The 12,143-nt window shown below is 44.0% G+C and overlaps 1 protein-coding gene across 1 annotated transcript; it reads right to left on the reverse strand.

Moving 5' to 3' along the window:
* Positions 1-349: 349 nt before the first annotated feature.
* LOC310852044 (uncharacterized protein) lies at positions 350-11,886 on the reverse strand. The gene is made up of 4 exons (XM_083754753.1): positions 11,815-11,886; positions 7,599-7,667; positions 637-5,084; positions 350-605 (listed from the first exon to the last, which is right to left on the reverse strand). The coding sequence occupies exons 2-3, from the start codon at positions 7,650-7,652 to the stop codon at positions 3,399-3,401; spliced, it is 1,740 nt and encodes a 579-aa protein (XP_083610879.1). The 5' UTR covers positions 7,653-7,667; positions 11,815-11,886; the 3' UTR covers positions 350-605; positions 637-3,398.
* Positions 11,887-12,143: the final 257 nt, after the last annotated feature.

The raw sequence follows: 12,143 nt of genomic DNA on the forward strand, positions 1-12,143 counted from the left end.
CTGGAGGCACAAGGTTGGGAAACACTGAGCTAGGTCAACCTACCTGATGCCCAGACCTCATTGCTACATATACTTTCCCGGCTTCTTGTTTTTTGTAAAATGTAGCTCCATCCTCAGAGGGTTTTCCTCACCACCATTTTCTTCCTTTCCAGTGTTTGGTTTGTTTATTTATTTATTGGCATCTCATCTGTTCAGGACCTCACTGGGGGTTTTTTGTTTTTTTCAGTTATATTTTATTAAATTTCAAAAGTTTCACATATACACTCCAATACATAACACAGTTTTCTTTTGTTTCGTCAACTTCCCACCCTGTTTTCCATGGTGCTTTTTTCCCCATTCCCCCCCCCCTTTGCTGAACCCTAGCTTCTATCTTCTATGCCATAACAACAATACAATAATCTCTAATTCCTTCTGTTGCTCGTGGTTCAAATCCTGCCTGTGAATTCATCATACTATACCATTTCTTTAAGTAATCCAGGAAAGGCTTTCATTCTTCCACAAGATTATCATCATTAGGCTCTCTTATTTAGGCTGGTAATTTTGCCAATTACCAGCCCACCACCTTACTTATTCATTCTTCTTTGGTGGGAACTTCTTCTTGCTTCCTGAAGATTATGACCCAGTCTGTAACTGGACTGGTTAAACCATGAATGTGGGCCAAATACACAATAGGGTACTATTTTGTTTAATAGCAGAAGCTTTGAATAAAGCAGCCACTGAGGCTTACAAAAGACCTTTGTTCGAGGCACAGTTTGCAATCTGGACATTTAATTTTTTATTATTACTTTTCCGAAGCATGTTGGAAGCTGGTTTTTTTTGTTGTTGTTCCTTTTCTGCCAGGATATTTACAGCACAGCCTGGGCTTGTCCTTCTGACAGCTTCAGCACACTAGCTTTGTTGTGCTGTCAAGTTTCCACGCCCTAGCTCAAAAAAGGAAGCCACAATCCCCAAAATAAGTAAAAAGAAAACAAATGCCCCAGAAAACCACAGAGAACACAAGAGTAAGGGATTTGTCTGCCGTCCCATTCCAGCAGGTCCCTTTCCCTCTCTCTGTAGTATTTGGAGGAAATCTCTCTCTGTGTGTGTCCAAAGCTTGTTTGAAGGATAGCTACCCTGATAATAGAAATCCACCTGAACTGGTGGTGGTGTCAATGTGCAGGGATATATGTCCACAGGGTTTGGTGGGTATACATGGCAGGACAAACCTATGAGCAACATCCATTCTGCACTAAGAGGGACTTTCAGGAACTGGACCTCAGAGGAGGTATGGTGGAGACATCCCACCCTCCTTCTCCTGAACCTTCTCGAGAAGAGGAGGCTAGTACAGTGGTAACCTCAGGTTACATACGCTTCAGGTTACATACGCTTCATGTTACAGACTCCGCTAACCCAGAAATAGTACCCAGGGTTAAGAACTTTGCTTCAGGATGAGAACAGAAATTGTGCTCCAGTGGTGCGGCGGCAACAGGAGGCCCCATTAGCTAAAGTGGTGCTTCAGGTTAAGAACAGTTTCAGGTTAAGAACGGACCTCCGGAACAAATTAAGTACTTAACCCGAGGTACCACTGTATAGATTTACAACAGTGGTTTGCAGATGGTTATGACTCTGAGACAGAAGAGGGGAAAAGCTGGGAGATAACGGAAGAGAAAGGCAGAAAGCAGCAGAGCTGGAGCAGCTGGCTGACACGTTATCATTAGAAAGCATTCCTGACCCTGCTCCTCCTAGGACCAGGCGTGCATCAAGAGTAGTAGAACAGAAAACTCAGAGGCAGAAAGCACTGATCAGCCGGTGCGGGGATGACGTACAATAGGAGAGATGGAGGGGGTGGGACTTTACTTGGAGAAACGCCATTACTGGGATGGAGAGGCATATTGGAGAAAGGACTTGGTAAGATCTCTTCCTGTTATCTGCTTCTTGGCTGCCCACCAGAGGAGGGATCAGATTCCCTGAAGCCTGACAGGTACCTGCAGATGAACCACTCACTGAGCATGTGTCCTAATTTGTTTGCAAAAGGCTTCTGCATACAATGCTCACTATTTATTTGTTTACTGAGCATTCATTCTGACGTCTGCATGGAGGTTATATGGCCTGACCACCACTCCATAGTTCTCCCACACTTTCTGGTGGATTTCCCTATCACTTTCATTTCCACAAGAAGTCTGGTGATTTTCAAAGCTGGCTTGTTGCACGAGAGGACCGGAGCGCTTTGAGCCCTAAACTTGCCAAGATGCCGATACCACATAACACCAGTCCTGAAATACCAACACTGGCTCCCAGTACGTTTCTGGGCATAATTAAAAGTGTTAGTGCTGAGCTTTAAAGCCCTAAATGGCCTCAGCCCAGTATACCTGAAGGAGCGTCTCCACCCCCATTGTTCTGCCCGGACAGTGAGGTCCAGCTCCAAAGGTCTTCTGGCGGTTCCCTCACTGCAAGAACTGAGGTTACAGGAAACCAGGCAGAGGGCCTTCTCAGTAGTGGCCCCCACCCTGTGGAATGCCCTCCCACCAGATGTCAAGGAAATAAACAACTATCTGACTTTTAGAAGACATCTGAAGGCAGCCCTGTTTGGAGAAGCTTTTAATATTTGATGAATTATTGTATTTTAATATTTTGCTGGAAGTCACCCAGAATGGCTGCGGAAACCCAGCCTGCTGTATAAAAGGGAAATCATCCTTCGTTGCTCCACCTACTTTTGCCTCTGGCCACGCCCACCAATGACATGTGGCTCCTGGAAGGTTGCTCAGAAAGGTAGGTGGAGATCCTTCTCCCTCCTGCCCTAGAGAAATGTATTTTCATAAAGATGGCAAATGTTTCTTCTTTAGAGGTTGCCCTCCATTTTGCTGTGGCCAAGTCAAGAGAACAATCAGGATAGAAGACACTCAAAATCTGCTCATGGATATGTGAAGGGGATATGCGAGTCCAATGTGGCTGTGAGGTCCACCACGGTTGTCACATGTCACTTCCAGCTGCTCTCATGCACGGTCCATGCACAATCAATGTTCTAAAGTGTGCAAGGAGACCCCCTGAGCACAGCAGGCTCCATGCTGCAAACGTTGGCACCAAATGTGTGGGAAGCTGGAAGAAGCCACGTGACAACAATGACAAAGCTCCTTTACTGCCCCTTCATACAACTGAGCAGGGTTCGTGCGTCATTTGAAATGGTTGGAAATTCATCTTTAGACAGAATCATCACATTCGCCTTCCGTGCCTCGTGGATCAAGGCAGCCATTTCAATTGTGAAAGGCGCTTTGGAACTCCACAAAATATTGCCTCAGTACTACAGGACCTGCTGTCCCCATTCACTCCCCCTATTGCAAGTTTGTCCCAAATTCTACCATTTTGCCTTATTAGTACTGATATCTATGGGTGGCACCAGTGCTATCTGAGCAACTTCTCACTTATTTGGAAGTGCTAGAATTATTGGAATCACTAGAGTCACTGGAGGTGCTGCTGTCATTAGAATCAGTGGAATCAGTGGAGCTGCTGGAATCACTTTGCCCACTGGAGTCACTGGAGTCAGAAGAGTTGCTAGAATCACTAGAGTCACTGGAATCACTAGACTCAGAAGTATTACTTGAGTCACTGGAGCTGCTGGAGTCACTGGAGTCACTAGAGTCACTAGAACTGCTAGAGTCACTGGAATCACTGGAGTCACTGGAACTGCTGGAGTCACTGGAATCACTGGAGTCATTGGAGTCACTAGAATCACTGGAACTGCTGGAGTCACTGGAGGTGCTAGAATCACTGGAGTCACTAGAGTCACTAGAATCACTGGAACTGCTGGAGTCACTGGAGTCACTAGAGTCACTAGAATCACTGGAACTGCTGGAGTCACTGGAGTCACTAGAGTCACTAGAATCACTGGAACTGCTGGAGTCACTGGAGTCACTAGAGTCACTAGACTCACTGGAACTGCTGGAGTCACTAGAGTCACTAGAATTACTGGAACTGCTGGAGTCACTGGAGGTGCTAGAATCACTGGAGTCACTAGAGTTGCTAGAATCACTGGAACTGCTGGAGTCACTAGAGTCACTAGAATCACTGGAACTACTGGAGTCACTAGAGTCACTAGAATCACTGGAATTGCTGGAGTCACTAGAGTCACTAGAATCACTGGAACTACTGGAGTCACTAGAGTCACTAGAATCACTGGAACTGCTGGAGTCACTAGAATCACTGGAACTGCTGGAGTCACTGGAGGTGCTAGAATCAGTGGAGTCACTAGAATCACTAGAATCACTGGAACTGCTGGAGTCACTGGAGGTGCTAGAATCACTGGAGTCACTAGAATCGCTGGAGGTGCTGGAGTCAGGGGACCCATTGGAGTACTCTGGGCTTCCAGAGTTCTCTGAAGTGCTGGCCTGTTTCACCTCTTCCTCATTTGAACCACTTGAACTATTTGGTTCTCCAGGCTGCTGACTGAAATTGCTCTGGCTCTCCACCTGCTGACTAGACTCAGAGTCATCAGTCCAACCTGGGTCATCTCCTTGCATTCCTTCGTCACTGAAATGGTAGCCGTTCAGATAATAAGGGACATTTTTTATCACATCAAACTCACGGCTGGCCTGGAAATCCTTGATGTGCTGTTTGCCAGCAAACAGATCTGCTTCCGAAACGATGGACTCCCCTGTGGTCAACACTGGGCCATGAACTGCATTCTTCTCTCTCAAATGCTGCGAGCCATTTTGTTCCGCATTGCTAATCATTTTAAGAAGCGCTACATCCTGGCCGCCAACCTCTTTCTCTGTTGGATATTCAACATAGGTCTCCCTGGTTTTTTCCGTGTTGGGCTGACTGTTGCCTTTGGCCTGCACAATGTTGTCGTCCTCATGGAGCAGCAGATTCTCGGTTTCGTGCAGATAGCCTCCTTGGGAATGGATAGGATCGACTGTAGAAACTTCTTCAGCAATGGCATATTCTTTGGTAAGATCCAGAAATATTTCTCCTTCCTGGTGACCCTCATCTCCATTCTGCTGGTTCCTGTTCGCAACGGCAGAGCTGGTCTCTAAGACTCCTTTATCTGCACTGATGGAATTAATATTGCCCTCATAGCCTCTCCTGAATAGAATTCCACTTCTTTGGATCTGCCACACAGAAGAAAAATAAAACATCAGTGTGTTAAGTCAATTCAAAGGTATATATGGAATCTCCAGAGAAAGGAGATAGTCAGTTTAAATCCTGCCATGTTGACACTAATACAACTCACTAATTGCTCCTAAGTACCAGGACATTTATGAAACTCACCAGGGCCAACATTTCCTACCTTCCCAGCGCTAGGCAAAGGTGTGTGCCCCCCCCAATATTTTTTAAATGCTTTTTATTGATTTTTCAAAACAAAAATAAATAAAGCATATACTCTTACATTCAACATTTTTGTGTTTACTTATTTACCATGCGCATTATCGCGCCCGGGCTTCCTTCCTTCCTTCCCTACATTGGCTTTCACAATTAACATCCTCTCTTACAGATTCTTATTTACACTCTTTCCACGTCACAAGATTTATATTAACCCTTCTATAGTCTTTAAGCTTCTACAATTATTCCATATGTACTCAACAAATTTACTCCACTCCTCTTCGAACTTTGTTACTTTTTGGTTCTGAATCTTGTAGGTCATTTTCGCCAATTCTACGTATTCAAACATTTTCATCTGCCACTCCATTAAAGTTGGGATTTCCTGGGTTGTCCATTTTTGAGCCACTAGAATCCTAGTGGCTGTCGTGGTGTACATAAATAATTTATGATCCTCTTTTCTTTATTCATCCCCTATTATCCCTAGCAAAAAAGCCTCTGGTTTCTTTGGGAAAGTGTATTTAAAAGGTTTTTTTCATTTTGTTATAAATCATGTCCCAGAATTTTTAATTTACACTTCCAACAAGCTTTGTTACTCACTCTATACATTTTTGCTAGTTTAACCAGAGTTAAACTTTTAAAGTAGAACACGCCGTAAACCTCACACCTTCATTCCATAACTTTACCCAGCTATCATAATCAATATTATAACCAAAATCGACTGACCATTTTATCATAACTTCTTTTGTTATTAAGATTTTAAAGGCTTTATTAAACTTATTGCTGCTGTTTTAGGCTTCTTTATATTTGCCGTTGTTGGCTGTATTTTGTATACTACCCTTGCCTCTTTTTGTATAGCGCTATTGATGCTGAGCAGAAAGGCAGTATATGGCCTCCTCTGCATTGTACTTTTAAAGCAACATCATACCACTTTAGCCCAAGAACCCTGGGAATTGTAGTTTGTTAAGGGTGCTGAGAGTTGTTAGGGGGCCCCTATTCCCCTCAGAGAACTACAATTCCCAGAGTTCCCTGGGAAGAGGAATTGGTTGTTAAACCACTCCGAGGAATGTAGCTCTGGGAGGGGAATAAGAACTCTCAGCAACTTTAACAAGCTACAGTTCCCTGTATTCTTAGGGACAGGGAAACTATGACTGTTTGATACCGCTTTAAATATACACTGCAGAAGGGCCAGGAAGCCCATTAGTCAGCTATTGTTTATATCCTGCTGTTCTGCAGTCACACTCCAAGTAGCAGTCAACAACAACATACCTAGAAACCAATCTATAAGATTAAAACAATTTGAATGCAACGTATGATACACAGCTAAAAAATAAACCTTAAGAAGTTGAGGTGACTCAGACGGTAGAGCGTGACACACTTAATCTCCCAGTACGTTTCCGAGCACAAGTCAAAGTGTTGGTGCTGACCTTTAAAGCCCTAAATGGCCTCAGTCCAGTATATCTGAAGGAGCGTCTCCACCCCCATCGTCCAGCCTGAAGACTGAGGTCCAGTTCCGAGGGCCTTCTGGCTGTTTCCTCGCTGCGAGAAGTGAGGTTACAGGGAACCAGGCAGAGGGTCTTCTCGGTAGTGGCACCTGCCCTGTGGAACGCCCTCCCACCAGTTGTCAAGGCAATAAACAACTATCTGACTTTTACAACTGAAGGTGGCCCTGTTTAGGGAAGTTTTCAAGGTCTGACGCTGTATTGTTTTTAATATTTGGTTGGAAGCTGCCCAGAGTGGCTGGGGAAACCCAGCCAGATGGGCGGGGTATAAATAATACATTATTATTATTATTATTATTATTATTATTATTATTATTATTATTATTTCAGGTTCATGTGTTCGAGCCACACATTAGGCAGAAGACTCCTGTGTTGCAGGGAGAAAACTAGATAACCCTCGTAGTCTTCCAACTCTATGATTCTGTGATTGTCGGTGAAATAGCAAAATCCACCAAATGGATGTCAATAGGATGTCAGAATGAACAGGTTTTCCATTCTTGTTGAAAGGCGCTACCATGGAACTCCTGGGTTTCCCAAAGAATTAAGTCCATATTCTGCAAAGAACTTATGCATCCACCTAGTTTTCAAGCACGCAAGTATTGCAGTTAGCAGGACTCTTAAGATGTTTAAAGACTGAAGCATTTTGGATTGCATCCAACAGAGCTTAGCTGCGAAAGGAAGCAAGGCGGAAGACAGTGGTCAGTCATGAAAGACCTGCTCTTGTAAGCTAAGCAGAAGCTCAGAACGTTCCTTAAATCTTTTTATTTATCTGCTGTTAGGACTTTTCATATTTTGTATACTTACCGGGGAAGCAATGGCTATACCAATGATATATATCAGCAAAAGCAGAGTCTTCATGCTTGAGATTGCTTTCTGTGAGGAAATGGAAAGTGTATTATATATTTCACTACTAACACTGAGTATTTAATTACATAGCAGAGATATACAAGGAAGGCTCATTTAGCTTGAATTGGGGCAGGGGGGGCTATACCAGAAGAACCTACAAGTGAACCATTAGGGGGAATAACTAAATAACGAAAACATATTATTCCATTTCATTTCGAAAAATAAAATTTTATTTTATGGTTTATTATTGTTTATATTTTGATTTTTTTGCCAACTTAACAGTTGGAAAGCACACCAGTGCAAGTAGATAAATAGGCACCGCTACAGCGGGAAGGTAAATGGCGTTTCCGTGCAGTCTGGTTTCTGTCATGGTGTTCCGTTGCGTCAGAAGCAGTTTAGTCCACATGACCCGAAAAGCTGTCTGTGGACAAACGCTGGCTCCCTTGGCCTGAAATGTGAGATGAGCGCGACAATCTCATAGTCGCCTTTAACTGGACTTAACCGTCCAGGGGTCCTTTACCTTTACTATTTTTTCCCTTTTACCTTATATTTTGAATCAGAGACAACGAAGGACAAAGGCACATCATTCCGTGTAACACAGACTCCCAGGGCTCACTGAAAGGTGGCAGTACTATTCTGAGACAAGCCACCACCCGTCTGAAAATATACCAGCCTCTCCAAAAAGGGGCAGAATTCCTGGAAATGTCGAAGTCTGCTAAATGCAAAATGTAGCCCTCACAATTACATTAAGTCCTTGCTTCTACCATGTCGTTTATATATAGGACAGAGCCCCCTGGGTGGCTGAAACTGAGCTCTGACTGTGAGGGCTCCTAATCTGTTATTTTCTCTCTCTAGAATATTTGACGGGAATTAGGGTGAGAACTGTATGTTGCAAGTGCAGGGTATTTGCATGCAATCCTATAAAATCCTCTTTGTTGCTCACCTGCCGGTCTCAATAAGCCTATTGAGACTACTTAATATGATACTGCCTGAGTAATAATACATTTTGCTTGCAAAGTCCAGTATCTGGGTTTCCTTTCTTGTGCTGAGAGAGTGACACGATGACAAACAAACCTAGTCACTTTCTAGACTGATTAATGTTCACTGCCCATTTCTTCAAAAGTGTAAATTACACTGAAAACATCTGGCAGGGGTAACAATAAACACTGCTGCAGCTGGCAGAGGTTTCTTGCTTTACTTTTTTTTTTGTTCTCAAGCAGCAGAGCACTAAATGTACACATCTAGGCCTCAATTATTGACACCAGGCCTGGGGCTTGATGTGCCACCCAAGGCCAGAGAAGCCACATCAGTTGGTTAATCATAACTTCTATGGCTGACTAGAGGATTGTGCATGAAGCAAAGAGCAATCTTAGCTGGGCATTTCCCAGCTAGCAGAGGGTTCTAGGCGTTGCAAAACCACAGGGGAGGCAGAAAACTCATAATAATGGGTTTCCTTCGGTCATGAGTGTGACATTCCCATTTAGGTGGAGAAAATGCTCTCCTTCTGTGGCTGGAAAGAAAGCCAGCAAGCTGCAGGGGAAATCTCCAGACACAAGAGAAAATCCACTATTCCACATGGTTAAAAAGGAGGGCTGGGAGAAACCAACGTTCTCTTTTGAAAGTAGCTAAGAGTTAATTATTGTGCATGGTTTAAACCAATGTACCTATTGAGAAATTCTTTTCAAACCATTTTTGGCTTTTACAGTTTCCACAGACGGGTGGGTGATTCACAAGCAATCGCCAAGGGAGTCAAGTGGGTTGTGTTGGTAAGCATTACCCAAAGGGCCACAGTTCAGTGGTTGAACATCTGCATCCCAAATTTCCATCGCCAGCATCTTCATGCAGGGCAGGGAGAGACCCTGGTCCAAAGTCTTATAGTCATGGCTAGTCAGTGTGGACCATACTGAGCTAGATGGACCAAGGATCTGATTCCATATAATGTAGCTCCCTATGTCCATATGTTCCAAATGGAAATGTAAGCAGATGCTTCAAAGGAACCTTTAGAAAGGGGAACCCGAGATGAACCAAGTTTTAATGAAATCTAAAGTTTGCATTCTTTGTAGTATCAGTCACTGAATCCGATGGCCACATCTTAATGTGGTAAGCTTCCTGCCACTAAACCTGGGTAACTCCCCCACTCAAAACCTATTAGAGAGCCAGTGTGGTGTTGTGGTTAAGAGCGGTAGACTCGTAATCTGGTGAACCGGGTTTGCGTCTCCGCTCCTCCACATGCAGCTGCTGGGTGACCTTGGGCTAGTCACACTTCTCTGAAGTCTCTCAGCCCCACTCACCTCACAGAGTGTTTGTTGTGGGGGAGGAAGGGAAAGGGAGATTGTTAGCCGCTTTGAGACTCCTTCGGGTAGTGACAAAGCGGGATATCAAATCAAACTCAAAAAACAAATCGGGGGGGGGGGATTCTGGAGGGCACAGCAGGAGCAAAGTATATTTCTAGGTGGACAAAACAAAACAAAACAAATAAGGCAATCTTGTAGGTAAACTGGTCCACGTAGTTAAGGGCTTCGTATACTAATGGTAATAAGGGACACGGGTGGCACTGTGGGTTAAACCACAGAGCCTAGGACTTGCCGATCAGAAGGTCGGCGGTTCGAATCCCCACGACGGGGTGAGCTCCTGTTGCTCGGTCCCTGCTCCTGCCAACCTAGCAGTTCGAAAGCACGTCAAAGTGCAAGTAGATAAATAGGTACCACTCCGGCGGGAAGGTAAACGGCATTTCTGTGTGCTGCTATGGTTTGCCAGAAGCAGCTTAGTCATGCTGGCCACATGACTCGGAAAGTGTACGCCGGCTCCCTCGGTCAATAAAGCGAGATGAGCACTGCAACCTCAGAGTCGGTCACAACTAGACCTAATGGTCAGTGGTCCCTTTACCTTTATACTAATGGTAACACATTGAACCTGAACTGGTGGGAATTCAGAAATGGAGGGCATGTGGGGGATGAGCTCATTGCTTGTGGGGGCTGCTTGCCCCCTGTCTAGCACCACCAATGCAATCTAGACATGGATTACATGTGCAGAGACTTTGTATGTGTGTGTGTGTGTTTACTTTTAAAGTCAAATAGCATCATGGGGCGCCTGATAATTATCAACATTGCAGCACGCACAGTGGGAAAAGTTAACATTTTCCTCCCCTGCTGTGGTCATGAAGAGAATCCTGCCCCTGAAGCCAGTTTTTTTCTTTGGAGGGGAAGTCCCTGAGTGATGTCAATGAGCAGCATCCAAAGGGGGGGTTTTCCCCAAGACCACAGCAAGGGAGAAAAGAGTTACATTTCAGCTCTGTCCCAATGTCGGCACCACCAGCTGATGCTATTTGCATTTTTATTAAAACAACAACAACCCAGAGACATTTTCGATGCAATGATGCATTTAATATCATGCATATCATGCATGAGTTTGACCAAACTGCAGGAGGCAGTGGAAGACAGGAGTGCCTGGTGTGCTCTGGTCCATGGGGTCACGAAGAGTCGGACACGACTAAATGATGAAACAACAACAACATATTGTAGACCTAAGTAAGACCATTGCTTCTTCTGATCCAGAATTGTTTGCTCTGGTGGTGTCCACACTAAGCAGGTATCTCTCCCAGTTCTGCTACTTGAGAAAGTTTATTTTTCAATGGCGATGCCAGCGATGGAACCTGGAAGCTTCTGATTGGACAATAGCACAAGGGCTGCTATTGCCATAGTGATGATCTCCTACCAACCTGTCCTTATCCAAGGATGCCACATTTTTTTAAAAAATATGGCTCCTGTGCCTTTATCTGCATTTACAGCAAACAGAAATTCAACAGGGAGCATCCCTCTTCACAACGTCTCCCTGCTGGGAAAAGCTGAAGCTGTTGAGATTTCTGCCTGCTAAGTAGAAATGATCATGTAAACTGATGGCACATATAATTGTGTGATAAATTTGCAAAGTACCTCTACCTCCTTCCAGTAAACCACAGAATGCTAATTGCTGTTAACCTTCCTATGCAAAATGGTTGATTTTTTTAAATAAAAAAACTAGCTTTGCTACCTGCTAAATGTCAATGCACTCATACAAATGATCACTGTATTGGTTGTAGGAAATATCTGATATGTATACATTGTTTGTCCTTTTACCAAATTAAATAAATTCAGCAAGAAACCGTCCATTTCAAAGTAAAGCATGTTCCACTTACCTTCTTTGCTGTGCTGCAGTGAACAATCTTAAAATCATTAGTGATGTTTTTTTGATGCCTCTGTGCCTCAGTTCTCTGAGGTAAGGACCCACGGAAGTACCCTGCAAGAATTTAAATAGTGTTTTAGCTTCTAGGCAACCAATCAAAGCCTAGCAACTTAACTGTGACTTCACACAGGGTCTTAAGCGAAAACCCACTAATCCCCCCCTTTTGTCCTTGAAATGATTATGTGCCTTGTGCACTAAATTGAAATTCTCCACTTCTTCCCCACTCAGGCAGAATGCTAGATAAGTATATTCCATGGCTTGTTTTTGCAAGATAATATATAT

This window comes from Podarcis gaigeae, assembly GCF_964106915.1.
Source record: "Podarcis gaigeae genome assembly, chromosome: 9".
Taxonomy (NCBI): domain Eukaryota; kingdom Metazoa; phylum Chordata; class Lepidosauria; order Squamata; family Lacertidae; genus Podarcis; species Podarcis gaigeae.